The sequence below is a fragment of the Aptenodytes patagonicus genome, chromosome 5 (assembly GCF_965638725.1).
Source record: "Aptenodytes patagonicus chromosome 5, bAptPat1.pri.cur, whole genome shotgun sequence".
Taxonomy (NCBI): domain Eukaryota; kingdom Metazoa; phylum Chordata; class Aves; order Sphenisciformes; family Spheniscidae; genus Aptenodytes; species Aptenodytes patagonicus.
Window position 1 is genome coordinate 73,310,075 of NC_134953.1, and position 26,285 is coordinate 73,336,359.

Sequence of the window (26,285 nt, forward strand, 5' to 3'; positions counted from 1 at the left end):
TTTCTTAGAATTACACGTTTATTGTTCACATTTGAAATAATTTGGTTCCTGACTGAACCACCGAAAGTCCTAATGCATCTGTAAACTGAGTATCACTATAAAACAATTTAAAATGCCATGTAAAATAATATTATGTATGCATGGGTTTCATTTCATGGTTTCTCAGCATAATCACTTTGTCTATTTACAAATATATAAAGATTTTGCACTTTAAGTCATCTGAAATATATCAAAGAGGTATTTTCAAATCACACAACTTAATAAATATAGAACCTGTTTTGTTAAAAATCTACAGTATACTGTACATTCAAGTTGAGGCAAAAGAAGTTTTAATACCAGTTATGCTTGAGACATAAATGAATGTTTCCAATAATTAAACAATTTCTAAAAGTGCTATCTCTGCCTGTGATGAAAGGTAACATTAGGATCAAATATTTCGTTACAGTCAAAGTTTCAGACCATTGCTTCATTCACAGAATCAGAGCTTCTGTTACTAGAAAAATATCAAAGCTTTTATATATTTTTAAATTATCTTCTTTCAAGAGTTGCAAGAAAGAGAGGCAAAAAATGGTCTAAAAAAAAAATAAAAGCCATGTGCACGCACATACACACACGCCACAATTCAGATCACCACATAATCCTCTAGAAGAATGATCAAACTCACAGCATTCTGCTTCACTTTAGAATGCTAAGTTTATGAACAAATCTCTAACAAAAAAACCCAGCAGGCAACCCTAGGAAGTCTAAGGCAGTTGTTCTATGTGCAAGTTCCTACATAGCAGAGTGCCAACTCCAGAGCCTTCCCATGACTTTGTGCGTTACTCGGTTTCTTCTTTGTCACTTTCCACCCACTGATTTGGCTTGCTATCTCCAGCAGGTTTTTTTGATGCAGCACTGGAACTGGGAAAAAGAGAATGTTACAATGCAAATAAATTATGCTTTGAATAGCAACACAATACTGTTTTTATGATATGATGTTTACTATGTTTTGCTATATATCAATCATAAGCCTTAGATTAGGCTTTCTGTAAGTTATCACAACTTAGTCTCCGTGCTCTACGTAGAGTTTAGCACTATAAAAATAACCATCTGCAACATCATTTCAGATACCTGTTACATGTAATATGCTGAGATGTCTGGCAAGGTTCTGCTGAAACAGGACCACTCAACATACAGTGAGGTTTTCTTTGCTGAGATGTAGATTTCACTAACCGATTGTCTTGGTCAGAACCTAAGAGATACACATATCACCAGTTAAACTACAGTGCAACCGAAAATGTTTGAAGGACTTGCTTCTTTATGCCTTCTGCTTAAAAAAAAAAAAATATTTAAAAAACCCAAAACAAAACCACACCAAACATCTAACAGCATGTCTATAATAATAAATCTTATTGCTGTAGATATGTGATAGAATTTTATAAGTACACTTAATGCTATTGAATGAAGTTATGTTAAAATTAGGATTCTAAATTTGAAAATGAAGCATTTACATACACATCACTGCTGCAAGTAGTCATACTGAAGTCAAGTTTAAAGTCACTCAAATGTAAAGTTTCTTGCTTTACAACTGATAAAGCTTTTTTACTCCTTAAAGTAAAAACTTTTCCAGCATGCATATACAGTAATTAACACCAACATGAGAACTTGCAAACTTGCCAGAGTATAGAAAAAAAATTTTAAAGGCAATAAGTTAGATGTCTTAGCATTTATATGAACTTAGCCATCACTAAAGTCAATGGAAAGACATGGCTAAACTTGGCAGGGCCAGATCAATCCCCACTAACTCTTCTTCACATTTAGATTTCAAAGCTTTCATATGAAGTGGAAAAAAATAGAATGATTCTGTATTCTACAGTAGTCATCATAGCACTACAGAATTAAGAGGTTTTGGACAAGTGTTGTGAAAAAGGAAAATTTAACGTTAAAACAATTCTAAAGATAACCTTTGGAGTAACATCCAAATGGAGTATGATTCTCTGTGTGGCGAACATATTTTTGTTTTTATTACTATTATCCAGTAGCTTAAGATTAGGATATATACGATTGAAGAATGCCATTTAGAAGAGAAAATACGGCATTAAATACATCCAGAAACACTAGAATTTGGAAAAAGGCAATTACAAATCAAAAGCTTTAGCGTACAATGAATGTTAAACAGATCTCAAGTTGCTCACAGGTCACTAAATCAAGTCATTCTTCATGAGCAACAGGCAAACAATCTCAATTCTGTTCCTAAAAATAAAAGTTCTCCTACTGTGGAAGATCATTTCATTTCATACTTACAGAAGCGCTACAGGAATTGCACAGAGAAGAAACAAGGAGAACCCAGAACACATGAGACAGGCTACTTTATCTAACAAGAATACACATTCAAGCTATCTTTACTTGCCAGGTGTTTCACACATTTATCTTTAAATGTTGGCTGCCACACAAGAATCTATTTAACAGAGATTATTGTTACTTTGTCCTCCCCCACCCCTTAGAAAGTATTGAAGGCTCAGTGGTGAAGACCAAAACGCTGCACAGGCATGTTCAGGCATAAGGGGGTGGGAAATGAGCTTACCAACTTGAAAGAAAAAAAAATTGTAGAAGAAAGGAAGTAAAAAATACTTTCAGTAAAAACAATATTCCAAACTATATGTCATATAACCATATTTTCATTATCTTTTCTGAAGAAATTACTCCTTTATGAAGATTTGAATCTTAAAATTTAATTGTTTATTGCTCAAATTTATTTTCGTTATCATTATGCTCTTTTCACTATTTCTTTTTCCAAAGGATTCTTTTTTACTGAATATGTATGTGTACACATGTTTAATATTACCTCATCTCAAATAATTAATGCTGCCATCTCCACGTTATGATGCTCGTTTCCAAAACTTGTTTCTAATCTATACAGATCTCTATAGGTCATGATTTCTTCAACTGCCTTGGCAATTAATATGCTCACATTTAATTTAATTTAGTAATTCTAAAAAGTTCCCCGTTCTTAACAGCTGTGCTGTCAGGTATTTGACATTCACCAGATTGCTTCAAATATAAATTCATTACATAAGTAATTATCAGGGAGGGAGTTACCACAATTCCCTTTTTAAAAGGAGATTTTGAACCATCAGTTACTCCGACAGTAAAGGCATACAGATACATGGTAAAATTTGTCTTGGGAAGTTTTGGGTTTTTAATAGTTTTGTTCATATTTGCATCTTCTAGTTGAAAGGGGGAAAAAGAACACATTGCAAGAACATAATTTGAACCAAATACTTGCTTCCTAAGAAGGCACTTGGAGTTGTCACATTTTCAGAGTGCTTGTAATCAGTACACATACTTAAGAACTGTTGCTTCAGCCACGCTCCTCTATCTTCTTCAAATGCCTTTCTCTAGGAAAAGAAACAACAGTTACACTTATGACCACAGGAACAAGCTTAGTCCACATTAAATTGACGCTCTTCTGTCTAAGAAAGCAAAAGTTGTAACATGTCCATGTAATTAAGGAGAGCCAGCAGTTTAACACAGAATTACAGTCATGTGAGCAAGCTTTTGAATCCAACAAGGATTAGCTGAAGAGGTATTTATTTACAAGCCAAACCCCATGGTTTGTTTCACAGAGGTCTGACTAATCCTTTCATTTTACTGTTCTCCACTTCAGTGACACAATCTGCTATCACTGCCTCCTATGCTCCCCTTCCCCCTCAGTGTAGCACTACCTCTTGGAGGTAGCCCTCATTTCTGGGCAGCTGCCAATAAGAATTACTGCTTAAGCCTCAACCCTGAGCCTTCTCCTAGACAGATAAAAGTGACGTTGAAAACAGCACTGATTACTTCCGTCTGAAACTGGGGCAGAAAGAAAGGGATTGTTTCATTTTCCAACCACTCAGAACACAGAAAGGGAAAATAATGGCTAAAAAACAACCTCCAAAGGATCCAATGGCTCTGGAATCAAGCAAGGAGCTATTTCATCTCCAAAAACCATCAGTGAAACAGGACGTCCCCATTATATAAAATTCTTTCTACTATGTCAGTAGAAAATAGAGCAAGCTGAACTCCAATGAAAACCTTCACAGATACCTATAAAGCTTACAGCATTGCTTCTCTTTGCATACTTAAGCATTTTAACAAGCAGAAGCATGGGTAGTTACGCTTATGCTGCAATGCAGTCCTAAACATTTCTGGACAAACAATTATAATTTATTATCACTCAACACTTTTAAAGCTGAATTCAAGGTCCAATATGAAATTCACGAACTCATTAAAATGCAAATAAAATTAAACAAAAAAGTTGAAGGATACATATCTATATGTAGCGGTCTGAGTCAATATTTGTCACCATGTGAACTACTGTTGTGCCAATATCTCAAGTAAAATCTAAAGTATTTTATGTTCTTTACAGTAAATTTTACAGCATAAGAATAAAAAAAAGCTGTCTTGAATCAGACAAGTTGTCCATCTAGCTCAGTATTCTGTCCCCAGCAATGGCCACAAGAGATGCTGTTTATGAGATCACATGAACCTGGCCACTTTCTGCAGTGTATTCCCTCAGAGGTTCCCAGCCCGAAAAGTCATTTGATTAGAGATGTTGGAAGGCACCCTCTTGTCCCCTCCCTTTAGTATCCATCTGTGGACGTGTTGTTCGAGCTTAGGCAGCTGCTTTTTGAACCTGCTGGTACTGATTGCCTTCACCAGCTCTTGTGGCAGCAAAATCCAGGAGTCGACTACTTGATATATAAAAAGGTACCTTTTTTGGACATGGTTTAGACTTAATTTCAAGCATTTTCTGTAAGTGCCCTCTAGTCCTAATCTTGAGAGATTTGGTGAACAGCAGCACTGCTTTCGTCTGACCAGCTGAATCCACAGTTTTATAAATTTTAATCACATCCTACTCCAACTTTCTCCTCTGCGTGTCAAAGCAAGCAGTTCTGTAAGCAATAAATCTAAAGTCCATTTCTTTTTTCCTTCAATGGCTTTTTTTCCCCCCGTCATATCTGTACCATCATAGTTTCACAACCACCTCATCGTAACCTCCTTTCCCTGCTGAACTTGTAAGCCCCTTCATGTTCTTGGCCCTAACTATTGGCTAGACCAAAGAACACACACGCCAGAGCTCATTTAGAGACACATCTACCCTGACTGCCTTCCAGTATGTGTGCTTACTGGCCAGCTTAACTACAAGAACAGAACAGATAATGACCCTACTAAGGGAAAGGCAGCAATTACTTTGCGTTTCTGCAATAGTCACTGGTTTTCACAAAAGTTTAGGAATCGAGTACCTTTGAGAATTCAACCCTGCAGCCAAATCTGACTGAAATTTGCATAGGCCTTGCTTCCATAGGAAACCAAACTTAAGCAGCATCCAATAAAGGATTTGGTGAATAAGTGGACTGATTTTTGGAAGTACTTAGATATTTCAAAAGCTGAAACAAAAATGGGTCATTCCAGTTACAGCAACTGTATTTTCCAATACATACAAAAAAGTTGGGTTTTTTTGAAATGCCAACAGAACAATCTCCTACAATGACCAAAAGATATGTTTTATACAGTATGGGAATGATCTTCCTCTATAGACGTTAGCAAACAGATATTGTTGGACGGCCGCACTTTAGTGCGTGTAACAGTAAAACTACTTAACAATCGTAACTCATCTTCCATAGGAGTTCCCTTTTCTAATACCTTTCCACTTTTCTAATACCTCAAGTCCTAATCTAATAGCAGCTTCTGTAAAACTTCTTCGTTCCTTCTCAAAATTCTTTTTTTGTTCTCGAAATAGTCTCCATTCTTCCTGAAGACGCTCTCTTTCTTCCAACAAATAGCAGTCCTGTAGTAACAGAGTGGTGTCATCGTCACATGGAGACATAAGCTGCTGCTGCAGATATAAAGCAACAAAAGACACAAGCATTAATTTGGGAGTGACTATTAAGAGGTGCAGTACTTCCACAGGTTCAGCTTTATCAGAAAAATGGTTAAAGTTTAATATGGAAAGAACGTAGTAAGTAGCAAGTTGGTGGCCGGTGGGAGCAGAGTTTCAGATGGCAAGCAAAATGTTCAGGCACCTGACCTCATCAGCCTTCCTCACCTTTGTTTATCCCCCAAAATTATTCCTACCAGGATTACAAGCTGATTAAATTACTAACCAACCCACTAGCACACCTATACTCGGACCAACCATTAAGATATTTTATTTAAAAAGCATTATCAAAGAATGGAGAAAGGCTCAGAGGTGAGAAAAGTGGCACATTGAAAACCAAAAAAGCTTAGATTCAGTTGAGAAAAATAAGAAAAATTAAAGCCTACTACCTGTAAGAGCTGCTGCTGAGTTTTGATCATTTCTTTACATTGCTGAATCTCTAACTCTAGCTTTTCAGTTTCCAGCTCATGGTCTTCTCTTGAAATGACATCTTTTTCATTCAAAGCTCCTGAATGTACACGTGACACTAAGGGGGGAAAAAAGCTACTTAAAAACGAGACAAAAATATCCCTCACATCAGGGACTCATAGCAATAGCAAAAGGTTTTAGACTCTATTTGTTTCATCCTGAAAGACAGATACACAGTATATTCAAAAGCACTTCTGTCAGAGACAAGAGATCCAGAATTGGTGCTACACATGTAATTATGCAGAAAATCCAGTTCAGAAAAAAATGGCAATGAAAACATAACTGTTTCACATTCCCCAAGGTAAATCAAGCATCTGCGCTGCAATAAGTGTCACACAAAGAAACCCACTTGTTTCAGCAGCTATTTAAAAGAAAAATCAAGACAACTGAAGACTTCTTTTCACTGACATGCTGTTAGCCTATTCTTCCGAGCCCATTTTTGAAGGGCTTGTGTGTTCATAAAAATATGACAGTAACTATATTTATCACAGATATAAAAAGAAAGCCTTTTCCTTCAAGTCCTGTGAAGGAGAAATGGAGCTAACAAACATTGTGTGCGTATTTTCATCCCAGTAAGGGAATGAATTAGAGAGGAATAAAATTTATTTTGTATAATTACAGACTGCTTTATTTGATTTCATGCATAGCTATCACAGTGACTGTAATGAGCCAAGTTTTGATCCCCTGATGCCAGTGTTTGAACATTGACTCCTAAAAGGACTAGACTGTGTTCATCTCTATAAATCCAAAAAACAAAAAGGTGACTCCAAGAAAACAGCAAATACTTGAAACATTTTTCCTGATGCTTGCAACTATTTTTTCAGTTTGTTACACCAAATCAAGTATTACTCAGAACAAGTGTTCTTAAAATCCTTTCTATGGTACGAACATATTCTCATAGACCATCTGCTCTTTTATTTGCAATTGCATGCGTGACCTTCTCAGTCTTATTCCTGACTGCAAACATCCCTGTGGTAGCAGCAGCATTTGCTTGCATGGGAAAATAATACTAGGAAAGAATTTTATATATTTTTAGCTGTCTTTTAATGCTGTTCAACAGCTGGAAATGAGGAGAGTCCGGCACCATACTACCAGACAGTTCACTTTACAATGCCACAAGAAGCCTCAGAGGTATGGATGTGGCAAGCCTAGACTCTTGAGAAGGGTTTACATATTTTGCATCCAATTACTTCAAATTGTTACATCTGCATTACTTGAACATCTCAAAAAGGTGGGGAAAGGCAACAAACATTACAACAGGGCATGTACTTTCAAAAGGAAAATAATTATTTCTTTAGAACGTTGCTGTTTACTGTGTCAAACTATAATTGCGTCCTTTCTCCTGATAACAGGCTTGGTATGCAATTGCTTCCCTAACTACCTACAATTAAAACTCACACAGAAAAATGCCAATCGCAAGTCCTTTCAGAAAGTCTACCAGGTCACAAATCCTTCCACTTTAGCTTCCTTTTAGCTTAGACAGTCAGTAAAGTAAATCCTAAGAGCATGATACCAAATGGAATTATCAGTAGCATTTTCTATGTACACGTAATACAGTTAAACGTCACCTTGGTTATCCAGCTTTTCAACATGGTTTTTCAACATTCTCCATTGTTTTCTAATGCTGTTGGTAAGCTGCTCTCGCACAGTTTCACAAGACAGTTCCCACATATTCTCTTTATTTAACTCTCCAATATCTTCTTCCAGGTCTGACAGCACCTGTAGGAGCAGAAACAAGAAGCTGCAAACCACTCCACCACTCCAAATATGTGTATTTCTCTATTTAAGTATGTATATGAATTTAATTTACTGAAGAGAATGAAAACCCTTATATACAGGAAAGATTTTTTCCATCCAGGGAAATTTGACTGTCAGGGAGTTCAGTTAGTTCCCTGAGAGCACAATGCTGAAGAGACAGAAGTAACCTGGCAATCCCCAGAACCCCACCACAGACAGAGTGTACCAGCTAGCAAGACTCACTCATTCTCACACATCTTCAAGCTAGAGAAGTTCAGACTGCTCAGTTCTGCCATCAAACTTAAGCGATAGCTGCCCATAAACTCACTATGCAGCATGAACAGGATTTAAGACAAAGATTGTCTCCTGTTGAGAATTAAGTAATTTGTCCCTGCCTTATTTTTCTCCATGACAAAAAAAAAACCCACAACACACTGAAGGTAGAGTGGAACTAGCACCTCCCTCTCCCACTTCCATTTTACACTACTGTTCAAACAAACCTGAATGCTATCTCGAAGAGCTAAGACATAACCGTCTAAATGGTCGAGCGAAGACTAGCCCAGGACAATTTAGTAGATTTAAACTAAAAAGCTATAGCTGTTTGAATACCTGGCATGAATACTCCACTCTTGTCAAGCATCTAAACCATTCTATACAAGCCCCTTTATCTACAAGTAGATAAGAAAAATGGGATGGGAAGTACAAAATCAAGAAGTTCAAAGGCATCGAAGTAATTCATTTACACATGCAGTAAGCACTTTCTGTCAAACCTGGATCACAGGAGATCTTAAGGAGCAAAGCAAGAGCTATAAAAAAAAAAGCAGTAGGTTTTTGGTTTGGAGGTTTTTTTGTTGTTGGGGCGGGGGGGGAGGGTGTTGGTTGGTTGGTTGAAGAGTTTTATGTCACTTCATAAAGAAACATCTTATTCCTTTACTTATATTTATATATGCTAACACAATGAAAGCCCAGTCTGGAGTAGGCCTCTGGACAGTACTGTGATAATGACAGTCTGGCTGGTTTCATGGCTGTTATTTTGCGATGGGAAGCAAAATGATATATGATGCAACTACATCACTAGCTGCCACACTCCAAGGTGTATGTTCCCTTCTAAGAATCAATATGAATTAGCATTTCTAAGTAGAAATGCAATGTTTGTTTTTTTTTTTTTTTTTTAATTCTGTAAGGGATTCAATAAGAGTTAATATTTTGGGATGAAATCTGAAAAGAGCCACAAACAAGCATGAACTATCAGATGCAGTGTTTTAAACAGAAATTTTATTTTCAGACATTCACAAAGCAATCCAGTACTTCTAAACAAAAAACTAATCTATGTAAAATACACATTGTGGGATTGACTAAGTCTTAAATACATAATTAGTGAAGTCTTAAATACATAATTTGTTTCTGCAAAACCATAGTTTTTGGCAACATTCTTCCTGTTTATATTAATTTGGGAAAAAAAAAAACAAAAAAAACAACAAAAAAAACCCCCACAAACCAAAACTAAGTAGTGTCCCTATCATGACAAAAACTATCCCCAATTCTAGAGTGGCATGAAATTAGAGAAGGGATGAAATAGATTAAATGGAAAAAAAAAACCACCAACCCCAAACAACAAAAAAAACCCAACCCCAAACAAACCAAAAACCCCATACCACCCTACAACCCTGCTGAAATAACTCCACCTGAGACTTGCATCTAGTAAGTACTTCTATTATTATTCTACTACTAGGAATTACTATTGTCTAGTAAGTAATTGTTCTGCTTAATTTGGTTAATTAGTACTATTACAAGAGAACTAATCAGAAGTTTCAGTGCCGTCTTTTAATATTTTCTTAGTAGTCTATTAATGCTAGAACAGTTAACAAATACTTGTCTAATCACCCGAGAACGGTGAATTTCAGAGCACTAAGGCCCAGTATTTCCTCAACTTCGTTTCAATGCACAAGTTCATAAAGACCCCATTCTCACAGCTGGATTTTCACCAGTGTACTCAAGTTTGTGCCAAACACTCCTGGCCTCACCGGCATCCTAAAAAGCAGAAGGACCATCTACAGAACTGGTACCCGATTATGCTTTGTACTATAAATTATACCCAACACCCATTACTGAAGATCAATTTCTTGTTGCTTGAGCTATAGTAATAATTAGATCTACTGATTTCCTACATGATGAACTTTTAAGATAAAGGTTAGCACACTGCACATTACTACCTCACTAAATACACATGGGAGTCATTCTGTGTGGTATAGGGGGCAAGTCATCCAGTGAAGTTAAAAAGTTTTATTCACACCTTACAAAGAAGTGGCCAGAGAGTCTAGTGCTTTTCTACACAGTGCATTCTGGGGCTGGACAAATGCACCTGAAATGGCTCAGAAATAAAGGAAGCAGTACAGCAACTTGAGCAGGACAGGGGACCTTCTGAAAAGGCAAGCACGAGATGCCACAGAAACAGCACACTCTGGAAGGCTCCATTTACACATTCTTATGTACCAACATGTACTATTTACTGTAATAGGAAATACTTCATGCTTTGTTCTATAGAGTATCCATATTCTCTTACTATCCTATTACTAGTACACCATCAATCTTGAATGATTCCTAGAATCTGGTCTTTATGCACATTTTCTGTATTGCAACTCTTTCTTATGCCCAGGGATACGTTCTCTTATTGCTAAGAGAAAGCTCAGTTAACCTTCTAGATTATTCCCTACTTCACTCTGACATCAAAACAGAACTGAAACTTCTAGCAAGGAATCAGCAAAAGGAATAAACAAACTCTGATAAACAATGAATGTGCAGTGTGCTGTTCCATAAAAATAAAGTATTCTGTGTAAACAAAGAAATACTTAAAACCCGGAAACAAACAAAAAACCCTACAAACCATTTTATTTGGAAATCAAACATTTTTCTTGAGTATGCCAGCAGCTCTGTAAAAGGAAGTAACAGCTACTCTAATCCATGTACTATAGGAGCGCACCCTAATTACATTTCCTCCACCCCCATGGATTCTATGGGAAGCCTGGTTTCTTTGCATAAGCACCTTGAAAGCTAGCATCAACATCTTAGTATGGACGGCAGACAAAATCCAAAATGCATCGTTATATAGAATTACATACAGGTAGCTACTGCATTTAAAATTCTTTCAAAGTATACTTTCAAGCTTTCCATTGACTGACTGGGAAGAATACACTGGGTGTTGTTCACAGACAGTAGAACATTTAAACACGGATGGGTTTCAGGCACAGCACAGGATGTGCAATCCACTGCAAGTCTCACAAGAAGTTTACTTTTTTTTTTTTAAAAAAAAAAAAAAGATCAAATTACTCCAGCACTATACCAAACTATCACACAGGTTTAATTTTAACTGAAGAATACTTACTGGCCCATCTTCAGACCTTTCCTTCGGTTTCTGTTTCTGTGGTGGGAGAAGTGAAATAATCTCTTTCTTCATTTGCTGAAGAACTTTTTTCAGCTCAGCATTTTCCACTAAAAGCTGTTTTTGGCGTTGTTCATAATCACTTAACAGAACTTTGTACATTTCTTCTTCATTTCTGGAAGAAGAAATCTTATAGTAACAACATAACAGCCATAATATATGCTTCAATTAATGTTCTAAGACAACTACCTGGCTTCTGTCTTATCAGTCCTCCATGCACCTCTCTTCCCATCAGCTCTACCAACATAATTTAGAACTTCCATAGCTACAAATGAAAAGGATATTTCAAAGCGTGAAACAACATGCAAATATATAAATATTCAGATGACATTGCATTTACATGTAGTTATTGTCAAGAGACCACATTACCCAAATATCCCCCTCAATCTTCAGACCCACATGAAACCACAATGCCCTGCTTAAAGTAAGAATAAGATAGTCAAGGAAAGAAGATAATTTTTATGTTTGGAAACTCACGGGGGGACGTACTCTCATCCTGTCATCTTTTTTATGCATTTCTTAATGACACCTTCATCCCTATTTCAACCTTTACATCAATGGTGTGTCAACTCTAACCTCTCTTCTGGCAATAATGCTAGTTTTATCTCCAGTTTAGAGTAAGCAACTTCCTGATGTTTCACAAGGTGTTCCTCAAAACAAAGAAACTTCTCTGTCCACGTTCAAAGAAAAAAAAAAGACAAAACACACACACCCCCCAACAACAAAACCCCCAAACCAAACACATCGCTACAGATTAGTGGCCCAAGCTCAATTCTAGTTAGCTATCAAGCAAACAGTAACTAGATTTAAAACCCTGTTATTTTGGCCTCACTGATACCTGAGCTAGTACTAGCCAACTGGAATCAAGAACGTGCCACAAGTAAGTTTTGCTGACCTCAGGGTGAGGCTTCTAGTGATTACCGAGCTGATACCTAAAGACCTTCTAGAGTCAAAATAGGTGTTCCTGCTACAGTGTCCTAAGATGGTTTGGCTTACCCACAAGCACTTTCAGAAAACTACATCAGCAGAAAACCAACTTGACAACAACAGGAATAGTTTTCTTCTGGTTTACTGAACTAAACCAGCTTACTAAAATACAACATGCGCTACAGTTGGCAAACAGCTGAGCGTTTTGCCAGCTGAGCTGGCAGGAGGGATAAGAGAGGAAGAGCAGGACTTCCCTTCCACTGGAGACAAATGATATAAATACTCTACGGCCAGATATATGAACCAAAAGATGCAGATACTTTTTTCAATTGCTTAACACTGATACCTGTTTTCAGCAACACACCACAAAAAAACTGTATTCATGCTGAATAGCACTGATGAACGTCTCGAACACAATTTTTGGGCAGCACAACATACGAGTACTCATATGATAAAGGAGATTTCTCTTCATTCCACATAGCACTAGATGCTATGTCTATCTTGTGTTACTTCCTCTCTAAAATTTCTCATCGCTTGTCATTAACACAAGTAGACTGTGGTATCTCAAGGGGAAAAAAGCTCATGCAGCGTTCCTTCCCGATTGTAACTGGTGGGCATAATACAGTGTTTATGACACTATCCAAAGTCTTGTGATGGTAGTAGTAGAAAGAAAGTAGGAGAGGAGAGACAGCTCTAGCTTAGGAATTGATTCCAAATAATTCTCCCTAGTAAAAAAAAATCATTTCGTGAAGATCTCCATTTGGTTTATGCGAGGTAAACAATCTTATGGAACACAATATAAGAGTTTATTAGCCTTACACAGTCAGCTGACATGAAATATTACATCTTTTATGTAACATTCTAACATCTAAATTAAAAAAAAAAAAAAAAATCTACAAGAGGAGGGCCATATTGACTTTGAAGATACCCAGAACCAAATTTAAGCATTTTTAACATACAGAATATGCTATTTTGCTGTAGTAAAAGCCACAGAGCTACTTACCTATCTTTTTGTCCTTTTTGTTCATGACTAACTGATGTAAGCGTTCCTTTAATTTGTTATATTCTCTCTCTTTCCTCTTCATATCATGATTGTACTGTGTAGCTCTACTTGAAATTATGTTCTGTAACTTCTGTACCTAAAAGCAACCCCACAAAAACTGTGTTTCTTCAACTAAATCATAAACACATAAATTTCTTCAGAAAACCAAAACACGTGAAGCGCAATGACGCTTCTATTAAACTGTATTTCTGGTGAGAGGAAGTGACAAAAAGAATCAGGAGAACTCTCCCAACCCATGGATTCTGACCTCAGACTTATGTCAGGGGATTTAGTTTCTTTTGTGCAGAAACCAATATTGTAAGCAACATGTTATAATACTATAGTTCCTCTGAAGTACAACTGAACTCATGTTCTGGCAATTCGCATAACCTTCTTTAACACCTTTATTGAACAGAGCAGAGAAAGACATATTTTTGGTTTCAGTAATTAGTGTTCAGGATCTAGTTTTACTCTAACTCTAAAGTATGCTTGTTAGGTTTACACTAAACAAAAAAAATAAACTATTCTTCTTTTGGGCAGCAGGATGCTGGAAGACAGACTGTTCCATTTGGTCTAAAAGAACATTAAAACATATCATAAAGCACATTCTTGGCCTGTACTATCAATACCTGGGTTGTTTTTGGTTTTTTTATTTGGGTTTGGTTTTTTTTTTTTTAATCGTCAGTTTTAACCTTACAAACATACAGCACATTCAATATTTTAAGCTGGAACTTTAGACTGTTCACAGATAGTACTGTGATTGCTAACTGTATGAATATGTTTATGAACACAAAGAACACTCACAGAAACTTAGGAGCCATGTGAAGTACAGTGGGTGGGAAGGAGCACAGTGGAAACAAATCCCAAACTAGAGCAGTGCCTTGGATGTCAAAGTGTTTTCAGGTCTTGGTTCTTCCAAGACTCCCAAGTTTAATGAGACTGTGCTTTTGGGCTGGGTTTCCCCCCCCACACCCTCCTTTTTCGTCTTTCGCTCTCCTCTACAATATAGCCAAAAAAAGAAAAGCTCCTATACACAAACATTTGAGGAAGTGACTGAATCCTGTTGCCCCCTCCTACTTCTTGATATTTTTAAACATTCTAAGACAAAGCTATGCTCAAAAGTACAGAAAGCCTCAGAAGACTGCACGTGTGCATTTTTGCAGTACTCTCTACTATTGTTATAACTCGGACCTATTCCTTACAGAACCTATTTATCTGTATGTAACATGCCAATTTCATTTTGGTGAAAAGACAACCTTTACCAACAACAACAACAAAAAAACAACATTCAAAGTGAACAATTACAAGACTCCTTGCAAAAAAACGTATTATTGAATATCTATGTAATGACTTGTGTTAATGTACAAGACAACTCACTTCATCCTTTTCATTTTTAAGTAACTGGTGCAAATTTCTGTTCTTGCTTTGCAGTTGTCTGTCTCTTTCCTGAAGTCCAACTATTTCCCTTTTAGATAATTCCAACTGTTCCTAGAAAAAGTGTTGATAGTTCAGTATCAATAAGAATTAATAGCAAAGGATTAACAAAAAAACCCAACACACAAACCAAATGCCAAACCACCTCCCTTAAGGTAAGTTTGCCTATATATTTGATGTCTGATGTTTTGGGGATGATCTTGCATTCTCAATGACAAGTTAGTTCTATTTTCTGGAGCAAGAAGTACGATTCTCCAGTACAAGAAACACTCCTGCTCACAAGAAACAAAAATTTGGCTTGGTATTTAACAGATACTATCTTATGCAGTTATTACTTTTTCATTAAATCAGGATCCTGTAAGCATATCTATACTGTGAGAGTGAGTTGGATACTAAGCAACCTGTATGAATTTGGGACTACAGTTTTACTGGAATGTTTCTGTTAACTAATCAAGGGAACAATTAACACAGATATGCAGACTGTGACCATAGCAAAGCAAACGGGACATTTCAGATATACACAGAAAGGCTAGACAGATGATCTCATAACAGATTATGCAAAACTAACATTTTAGAAATCTTTTTCCACAAATGAGACTCAAACAAACCTGAAATTGCCAATGTAAATGACAGAGCCAAACACAACATACAAGCTCTTTTTCTTCATATGTGTAGTGAGCTACAAATGTGTAGAGATATTTAAGCAACAAGAACTTCTAAGCAAACCACGTCAGAATATAGGTAACACAATAGTGAAAGTCAAGAGGATCACTGCATGGTATCTGAAAGGATTTACATGAGAAACCTTACAAGCTGACAGCTAAATTAAATGCCCTGGGATTGAAGTAGTACTAATAAGTTTCCCCACCACCACCTCAAAGTCATTTGTCTAAGGAAAGTAACTGGAGTGTTCTGGAACCTAGCATCATATAGTGTTTGTATAAAAATGAGTGCAGTTACACAGGATTTTTAACATCACATTGAAATGCTTCTACGTGGATGACCAATCTCAGCAGAAGGACTACTATCATTCTGAGAACCTACAGCAGTATTTGTCAAGGAGATAGTGCTGGCCAGCCCTAGTGAAAAGCAAGCCTAAAAGGCCCCAAATCATGCATTGAAATAATCTTTTTTTTTTAATTTATTTTCTTGACAGAATCAAGGGAAAGACAACACTCTTCTAATATGACTGCACATACAAGTACCCATGAAGTAGCATAGGCTGTGAACTTCCAATGTATCAGCTACTCCACAGTGATTGGCCTTGTGCATGTATTTATCCTGTGATAAAACGAAGCTTAGTAACTTCAGTTTTGCCAACAGCTTCTGAGCAATTCTTACAAAGAGACTTTGTAGTCGGCTATCCAAGGAATCCAACAACAAAAAAATACATGGGAAAAAACCTACAGATATGGAGAAAGACTGATAATAACCCTGTGACACACACTAGAAATGCTACCTACACTTTTAAATTCCCAATATAATTGTAACCAGTATCTCTGAGAGCTGGGCATATCCTTTTAAGTGATACTGAATGATATGAACTGAAGCGTTTAACATTTTCACCCACAGCATGCATTAACACTTCCAATCCGAACAGTCTTCCCTCTTCCTTGATTAAAGAGGCCATAATTCTAAATAAGTTTTCAGTTCTCTCATGAATTCATATGTCATTAACTTTAAGGAATTTTCAAGTGGAAAAAGACTTAAAAAACCCCAAAATGCACATAAAAATACAACTGCAGATTAGTACTGGGGAGAAAAACAAAAAAAGCACTCACTGTTAAGAATGTACAGTATCTGTTAAACATAAGTGCTGCATAATATTGGTGGAATTATCTTGTTTTCTACCTTTAATTTAGCATAGCAGTTCTGTAAGTGGTCCATATCACTACCCAGTTTCAGATGCTGCATTTCTACTTCTTCCTGAGCTCGAAGGTTCTTGTGCTGCAGTACAAGCAATTCATTCATGCAATTTATGATAGATATTAAATTTAATTCTTTTCCTTTGGACTCCGCATAAATAGAAGGAAAGCCCAATGTTGTCAATTCCTGGTAAAAGACAAGGCGGGGGGGGGAATAGATAACTGGATCAATCTCTCACAATTCTCCGTAAGAGAGAAACAATATCAGGTGAAATCCTATATGAAGGGGGGGGGGGAATCCTATTCCCCACCAACTTTGGCTTCTGAGCATTGAGAAAGCAGCTTTCTTAATCCAGTGAATCTTTACTACCACAACTGATTTAACGGCACCTTCACACCTCCAATAAACAAGAAGATCTGGCTTACCCTATTGAGATAGGATATACTCTGTTCAATATTCTCTTCTGTGCAGAAGGCACTGAAAAAGCTGTGCATGCTTTTGGATGAAGGCAGTGGCAAGCGTAGCACTTGTGAGTTCATGCTTGGAGGAGATACTTTTTTTTCTGAGGTATATTGAAAAATATTTTTGCTATCTAAAAGTTAAAAACATTAAGAAACAAGTCAGGGCTGGTAGTTTAGGACACATCACATACAAAAAAAAATCAAATCCTTAACTACTCAAATTATTATTTACAGAAGTTTACAATTCTAGAGCTTAGAGTTTCATCTAGAATGACATAAATTAAACAATTCACAATAAAAAAAAACAAATAAGCTTCCACTGAAGGTTTAAAAACTCAGTACCTTAAAATGTTATTATATCTTTCAAATTTTACTTGTCCGCCAAGAAAAAAGTGCTCAAACTCTCTTCCTAATTGGCTTGCTACAACACAATTTTTTAATTTTTTTTCTCCACAGGTGCAAAAGCTGTGCATTTAGTGAGAATTCTTATAGAATGTATGATACTCTTATTCATATTAAATGTATGCTGTAATTTACTCTACCACTAGGTAGAAGTAGGCAAGAAAATATTTACTCCTTTAATATATTTGTAACCAATTTATGAGGCAAAAGAATATAGAACAAGTAAAGAAACTTCTGAAAATGCAAGATATCCTAAAAGGTGCGATTAAAAAAAAAAGTGTGACTGAAAAGTGTTAGAACCTTTTTTTATATATATGTGAAAGGACAGTATTTTACAGTAGCATTTCTGTAAGGACTTAATCCAAAACAAAGCACTGTATGTACTACATATGATTTAACATTCTGCTTAACTAGTCAAATACGTCATGCACAAAACTCCAATCTCTCTCTCTTTAGCAGCTATAACATCACTGGTGAAGTTAGCAAAGCCACTAAATTCAAAATATTACCAGTTTACCTGATGACAGCACTGGCACAGTAAGAGTCTTCCAATCTCCCATAGCAACAAAGACAGGCAGGGTACCTGAGCAACTGGTTCAGCAGTGAAGTATTTAGTACAATTGCTGGCAATGTGTGTTATGTAGGCATCTCCTAAAATAGCAAGAGTGTTTTAGATTAACAGTAGCAGGTAATACAGCTAGAAGATTAAAGCAGGCATAGGAGAGTGACTATTGGACTTGAGCCACATGAAATTGTTCTACTTCTTTACACAGCACTTGGAACACAGTAAGTGCAGCAAATACTATTTAGTTAGCCTTAAACTTAAACTAAGTCTTGTAAACCATTAACTAAAGCTAAAATGCCATACACACATGAAAATAATAGACTCACGCCGTAGATAACTCAGTTGTTTCTGTTGATGTACATCAAAGAAAACACAGCAAGCCAAATATTAAAGTTTTTCCTGCCATATAACCAGGAAGCAAGATAAGATAAACTTACGTGAAGTTTTAACATAAATCTGTCTGAGTGGGATTATTACTTAAAGAGAAGGATAATAAAGGCTCTAGAGAAGATATATTAGCAAAGAGAGGGCAAAGGAACTTCCAATAAATATTTAAACATTTAAATTTAACTTAACTTATACGTTTAGTTATATTGCCTTTCCCTGGCAAGTTGCTTGCTTCTCTGCAGAATCTCTAAAATTGTTGAAGAAAACAAATAGGAGAAGCCTTACCCCATTAGCACAGCCACTCAGTACAGCACTGGCCCTCTGGAAACCAAAGCAAAGTCACACGCTCAAAAGAAAGAACAAACTGATGTCCCCTCACCCTACCTCCACCTCCCAGTAAGAAGGCACATAATAACATTAGAGTCACCACACTGCTGGAAACTTAAAATCCAGCTTGGATGCTTAAGATTTGGACAGTGCAACCCCTCAGCTGTTACATGAACAATGATACTTCAGGGAAACAAACTTTCCACTCGACAGGAAGGAAGGCCCCCTTTTTTTCAATTAACACTTTGGAACAAAAATCTCAAGTCAGTTTTAGATGGACTCTGTAGACTTTTAGAGCACAGGGATGTTTTCCTCCAACCCCCTCCTCCCTCCCACTAATGTTCCAATAAATGCACCCTGGAGAAGCAACTTCCAAATTTCTGATGCCAAAACCTTGTATTTTTATCACTGTGGAAAAAAGCTATCATTTGGAGGACAAAAGAAGGAGGGGGAGGCGTGCTCTGTTACCCATAAGGTCTCTTGAGGACACAGAGACAGTAAGAATCCTTATCAACATATCAAAGCACAGAACACAGTGCCTAAAGTAACACCAAGTTTTTAAAGAGATCATACGATCACACTGGTGCATAGCCATGTTAGAGAATGTTCAGCACTAGAAAATAAAATATCCAGCTGGATTAATATTTCTCCAGGTTCATAAATTTACTTGGATAAAAAGGGTAAACAATTACTCCTCATATGAGTTGAAAGCTTGCACAAGCTACTGAATTACATATCAGAAAGTACACGTAAGGCAGTAAGAAAACACAGTCTAGCGGCTGTTCTTGTTTAAGAAATGCGTTTTTCTGTTTTCCTTCTGCCCATATTCATTTACACACATTTTTCAATTTTTTCCCCCCATAAAACCAAAAATGTCCAGAAATGAACTATCTGAATCTTCACTTAAAGACAATAATTGACTTCATAGCAGAAATCCGCAAGGCAATCTTTCCTTTTTTCACCCATCCAAAACAACTGTGCTTTTAAAAATGGAATTCAAAGTCAAACTAAGGATTAAGAGGACACACTTCTTACATGCTAGTTTTGTTTCTGTTGGATCCATCAGATAAAAGAAACCTGCAAATATAAGGGGAAAAGAATGCAAATTAAGCTACAAGTATATTCTCATTACTGCCATCGCAATCCTGCATTGTAATAAGGAGTTTCTTAACGACCTTTTGCAATACAAGACACACAAATTCCATTAAGGACTATTGGAAAGGCCACAAAAATACTACTCACATTTCAGATATGCCATTACTTTCAAACAAACTGGCTTTTATTCTTTAAGAGGCTGCATACCCATTATGAGATCTTATCACCCAAATTCCCTCAAAGTACAGTATTAACAACCCACAGGTAGCTTTACACTGACAATACTATTCTATCACCCCAAAAAATATTTGACTGGAAGCAGAAACAGGACTAGTCCAGGTGTGGGAATGCGATGATTCTCTGAATTTTAGCCCTGCAAGCCGCATGCAGATTAATTCAGTGCAGGTGCTTTATCAAGACTACTCTCTAGTGACACACTGTTTCTAGGTACACCACCAAGAGGACACAAAGAAAATTAACACACAAACTCAGGCTCACAAGGATGTCTAGTGAAGACAGAGAAAGCAAGAACACATGTGCAGTACAATAAAGTCCAGACAATGTAACTATATTCTTCTCACATAGATCAACTTTGAAGGCTCTAGAGCCTTTTGTCTTGAAAAGGCCACCTGCAGTACACTGCACACTGATTAATACATCAGATTAAAAGCCACCCTCAGCAATTTCAAGATTTGGAAAGCGCCAAACTCAAACTTCCTTCAACTGTTAAACCACTATCTCAAAGTATCTTAAATTGTTATGTGTCAAATAAGTGCAGTAGCTTTGAAGCAGTAACCATTTCAGAGATTGGTCAGCATTTTGTACTTGGATCATCTTTACATACTGTGTTTAGAATTAAACTCAGATGTACAGAACAAGACAATCCCGTGTCAGCTGCAAAAGGGAATGCTACAATCCTTCAGTCCCATGCTAAGATCATCTCATCAGTTCCACGTGGCTTCTACTGCCAGTTCAGGACCTTAGTCATGACTTCTAAAGCTATCTAGTGATTAAGATGCATCAGATACATTTCCTTCCCCATCTAGGCAGTTCCTCTGGAGCAACACGGCTCAAAATAGCCTCACTGAAGTATGCAAGAGCTAAAGATGAGCATTCCTGATGAAGACAGTGTGGATGCAAAATTAATTTAGAGATACTGTATTCAGAAGGGACTCTTCACCTTTAGTACACTACAACGCTCTCTTTAACCACTGTAACATACCAGGGAACGTATTCACGAAGAGGAGGAAAATATGTAACTGAAGCAGTATTTTGCGTAATTATGGAAGAATAATAAAATAATACATAAGATTGAAAAGTACCTTAGGGATCTCCCTAGGCTACCCTAGCTAACACAGAAACGCTTTAACCAAACAAAAGTAGTAAGAAACAAAAGTAGTAAGAAGGTTTTGTGGGGTTTTCTGCCCCCCCCCCCCAAATCCTGGTTGGGAAGACATGCTGTAGGAAGGGGGGGGGGGGGGATCAAATTTTGCTGCTTCCCAGCATCTCATACTAATGTCAAAAATCTGACTAAGGGTGGGAGAGAAAAGAACCACTGAATAGCCAAAACTGCTGTAACTACTTAATGATTTTCCTTCTGTGCCCATTCTCTGTACACGGGGATTTGTTGCAGTTACTTCACCAACAGGTTCGATGACTTGCCCAAAAGCCTGTAACGAGCCAGTGCTTGCCAGATGAAATTCTCCCAATTGGTAGTGTCACTTCCTGTCCCAAGCAAGAAATTCCTGGGGTGGACAAGACCTAGGTGGATCGTCAGAAAACAAGCCTCTGGGGCCCAATTTCACATAGGTGAATACAATGGCAGAGTGATCTCACTGCAGCTAAAAACCAAACAAAAAACCGCAAACACCCACAAAAAAATGCTTACACTAAAATCACAGAGAGCTTGATTAATACCAAGGAACCAGTAATCAAACCAAGGCATCCAAGTGCTTGTTGGAACAAGTGAAGTACAAAAAACCCCAAGAACTTAAAAAAGCCATCATGGTAACAACATAATAGAACTTGATTCTTAGAAAGGCACATGGGGAATTTTGACAAAAATCTATAGGAACAGTTCCACAAACTCCTACATGATTCATTAACAAATACATCTTTCTTTTCAAAAACAAGTTTAGAATAAACTTAAAAAATAGTACATTTCACAAACCCAGAGAGCTAAAAGGAGCCGTTCTTAAAATTACTATTTTGGGGGACAGGGGAGGGATTGACAATGAATGTGCCAAGATTCAGGATAGATATCTGATTAAGTAAGCCTGAGTTCAGACCATATCACAACTCAAAGATCACGAGCAGTAAGAAGGAGGATTATAAGCTTTACACAACACAGCATACTTAGAATTTCTTAATATCATGCTTAAACTTGAAAAGGAGTAGTTGTAACTGGGTTTGCAAAACTCATTCAGACAATCAGAAGAGAATCGCTTGTCACAGCACTGTGCTGTGATCATATTACACCATCTGGTCATCTCTAACCTACACAGGGTGTGACACAAATGGGAAATGCAGTATCCGGTAACCCAGAAAACTTCCCCCCCTCCAAGGTAGAGAGGATAGGGAAAAGCAATTTTTGGAGAGGTGGTTTCTACCTGCCCCCAGTATCACAATGTCTTGGAAAAAAAGTTCAAAAAGTCAGTATCAACTAGAAATTGTCAAACAAACATTCCTTCTCTGTATATTTCAAATACTACTACAAGTTGTGACATGTACATGTTTCAACTTGTAGAACTGGGGGAGGGGGGGGGCATAGTTAGCATTTACTTAAAGGGCAGTATGAGTCCTTCTACTAAAATTATATCCCAAAAGGAGCTGTGAATTTGCCTAAAGCTTTTACATTTGTCTAGTAATCCACAGATGCCACACAGATGGCTTTTATCTGGATAGACACAAAGACATATCAGTCTATGTAAATTTAGGGTACACTCCAGTCATGACATTGTAGGTTTACAAATATATCCCTGATAATGTCATAAGACATATACTTGTTTTAATTCATGTCATCACCATGAAAGTCCATGCATTTCCTCCCTGGAGTTTTGACACTTATTCTCTCTCTACAGCTGTTTTAATAACACAGTTTACAATTAGTACTAAAATATGCGTATCGTATCCAGTGATAACTGTATAGTTGAAAGAACTCCTTCCTCTAAAAATCTATTACAGTTTTAGTGACCTTTATTTAATATTGTAATTTTAATGATGGGTCTTGCAATCAAAGCAGATCCCAGATCTTTCCTCCCACATTTACAAGATTGCGGCAATTTAATCATTATTCTATTAACTGCAAAATGGGGGTGGGCGATTCCCTCCACTTATCCACATTCTATGGGAACTTTAGGTAATGTCAAATTTCCAGCTAAACTTCTCAGTATTGTCAAAAGTAGTGTGAAAAGATAAGTCAAACCACCCAGCCTGCAGGTATTAAGTTCCCACTTCATTCTGAGCGTATCGTACTTAGAAAATCCCAACTACATTTCTCTGTTCCATTTTACTTAAAAAAACAAACAAAAAAAAAAAAATCAAGAGTTTTAAGAAAATAAATCTTTATTTGATCTTCTCAACACGTATAACCACACAAGAATATACCCTCACATCTGATAAAATTCAGTGTTCAATGACTGTTCTGTCATGGTCTTTGCCTCAAACACTCAGGTTACAAGGAATATAATCTGATCTACTACCTCAAGATTCAACTCTACCTTTTACATACACAGATGACTGAAATTCTGTTAATGCAATCACTGAAAAAAAAAAAAAATTTGAAACAAATGGAAATGTTTCATCTGACTCCCAAATTCCTACCCCATTTTGCACTAACACTATGGATCTTCACATTAGCATTTTCCTATCACTAAACAACAGCACTGTTTTTGTTAATCTTCAAAATTGTATTCCTCTGTTTGCATTCACGTACCACTTACTACATGTAGCTGGAGCAGAACATTCTGCTACCAAATCTCCCCATGTCACAGATACCCAAGAGGAAAACTTCAGGAACTGTCTTCTGCAGTTCCCCCTCCTTTTCCTGAGATCAACTTTAGCCAAACTTCAGAGCTTGGCTGTCTCTGCAAACAGACGACTTTTTAAAAGAAAGAAAAAAAAACCAAAAAACCAAACAACAAAACAAACCACAACCTTACTAGTTCGTAAAGTTGGTAATATTTACTGGGCAGAGCCAGAACTAGTATTCCAGATCTCAGAAATTATGAAACTCAAAAGTTTCAGCAGCATATAACCTGTAAGTTAAATCAGGCATGGAATGGAAGATGGTAACTGTAACTAATTTCTTTAAAGATTGCCAGGTGACTGAAGGAATGGTTCTCCTGTAAATTCTAGGTTTCTATTGAGCAAACCAGAAGTGTCAGAGAACAGACTTGGTAATTGCAAACAAATAGGACTGGTGAAATGTCAGCATACCTTCTGTGGAAGGAAGGAACACTAACAAGTCGGCCACAGTGCTCTGGAAGAAGGAATGAGCCAACATACCTGGGCAAGACAGCATAATTGGATTTCCAAAAAGCTTTTCACAGTGTTTCCTACCAAAAGCTCTTAAACTAAGATGTCAGCGGATTTATTAATGACCGATTATAGATGGGGAAGGGCAAAGTGTTAAAGAAGGGCGAGGAGAGGGTATGAAAGTATATCATATGAAAGTCCCAAAGAGACAAAAATTAGAGTTCCAAAGGGGTCTGTGCAGGCATCTCTAGCGTTCAGTAAATTTAAAAAGGTGACGAGCAGGTAAGTGAGAAAGCTCATGTACTGTACAGAGTTATTCAGAAAAATAAACACCCAGATTGAATGACAACTGCAGAAGATTGTCCTCATACTAAGCAAATGGATGATAAAAATCAGCAGCTGAAATTCCATGTTCATAAACGCAAACTAACACAATGAAAAAGACAACTCTGCTACGTACTTAAACCAACAGCCTCTAGTTAGGTATTATCATGCAGGAAGAGATCCCAGGGTCACTATGATTAGTCCTCTGGAAATAACAGCTCACGGGCAGTTAACAGAACATTGAAGCAGAGGACAGGAGAGAGATGATCATAAAGTCTCTGTATGAACACTAAGCTTCCCCAGCTTAAATACCACACACAGGTACAACCTTCCCTGTATAAAAGACAGAACAGACCTGAAAATACTGCAAGAAAGTCAATCAAGGCTTTCATACAAGAAACTAATAAGCTACGACTTTTCAGCTAGAAGAGGAAACAGCTAGAGAAATAGGACAAATGTACAGAAAATAATTATTCATTGCTTCTTTTAACACAACAGTTATGCAGAATGAAACATTCAGTGCAAAAGCTGAAAAATAAGAGCATTTTTTCCATATGAAACACAGTTAAATTGTGCACTCGCATCACCATGAGGTGCTGTGAGTGCTAAATATATAAACTGGCTCCAATTCATTGAAAAACATCCATCAGCAGCTATTAAATTTAAAAACAGAGATACAACCTCTTCTCAGAAATCCTTCAGCTCCAGACTGCAGTATACTGGGAGGATACATGGATAAAAGCATCGCTGTGCAACCAACCTATACTTACAATCTTTTCCTTAGCATCTGCTGCCAGCCACTTTCAGAGACAAGATATTGACCCCAGTGAGCTTGGTATTACCCTCTCCTATACTCCCTCCAGTCCAAGTGATAACCGATATTAGTGCCACAGCTTTCCCCCCAAAAAAAAACCCCAGAAAGAACATCTTCCCCCCTGAATACTTATAATCTGAAATCTCCATCAACGGTATCAAATCATTTCTCTAGGTCTCCTTTCTAAGTTCACTATTAAAATTTACCTAATACCCTCACATTTTACTTCAAATGCCTCCTATTTTAAGTCATTGCCCTGAAATTCCTATCATACCTTTGTAGCATATGGAGCCCTGTGTAACTATTTCACTGACAGCACAGAAAGCAGCAGTGTTCTACATAAATAGGGGATGCAGTGATACTACAAACTGATCTTGCATTATGATTTGAACTTCAAATTGAAATGGGCTTTGCTGCAGATAAGAAAAAAAAATATTTTTAATTAAAAAAAAAAAAAAAAAGCCAAAATCCTTTATGGAATCTCTACTCTTACATCACGTGAAACTACCTGCTATACCCGAGCAGTCACAAATTCACTGACTCAGTAGGAAGCTTTACGACTCTCACCTCCTCGAGCATCCGCCGCTTGTAGCTTCAGCAGAGATGAACAAAACGCTGGGCC

General features: G+C 37.1%; 1 protein-coding gene across 3 annotated transcripts; it reads right to left on the minus strand.

Moving 5' to 3' along the window:
• SSX2IP (SSX family member 2 interacting protein) lies at positions 1–26,285 on the minus strand. 3 transcript variants are annotated; one of them, XM_076340519.1, is made up of 16 exons: positions 26,231–26,285; positions 19,990–20,031; positions 18,913–18,948; positions 18,193–18,326; positions 17,238–17,404; positions 16,798–16,998; positions 14,890–15,000; positions 13,474–13,609; positions 11,733–11,808; positions 11,487–11,658; positions 7,936–8,086; positions 6,289–6,425; positions 5,684–5,857; positions 3,326–3,377; positions 1,111–1,231; positions 1–900 (listed from the first exon to the last, which is right to left on the minus strand). In XM_076340519.1, exons 4-16 carry the CDS (start codon positions 18,233–18,235, stop codon positions 819–821), a joined length of 1,623 nt encoding a protein of 540 aa, XP_076196634.1. In that variant the 5' UTR covers positions 18,236–18,326; positions 18,913–18,948; positions 19,990–20,031; positions 26,231–26,285; the 3' UTR covers positions 1–818. The 3 variants fall into 3 exon arrangements, with proteins under 3 accessions (XP_076196634.1, XP_076196633.1, XP_076196635.1); XM_076340518.1 differs by having other exon boundaries at positions 3,266–3,377; XM_076340520.1 differs by lacking the exon at positions 14,890–15,000 and having other exon boundaries at positions 3,266–3,377.

Excerpts from the sequence above, each read along its gene's own strand:
- SSX2IP (XM_076340518.1), bottom strand. The coding sequence starts at position 18,235 with ATGGGAGATTGGAAGACTCTTACTGTGCCAGTGCTGTCATCAG. Across the intron at positions 8,087-11,486 it reads AAAGGTCTGAAGATGGGCCA|GTGCTGTCAGACCTGGAAGA; the intron begins GTAAGTATTCTT and ends CTGCTCCTACAG. Across the intron at positions 1,232-3,265 it reads TCCAAGTGCCTTCTTAGGAA|GTTCTGACCAAGACAATCGG; the intron begins GCAAGTATTTGG and ends TGTATCTCTTAG.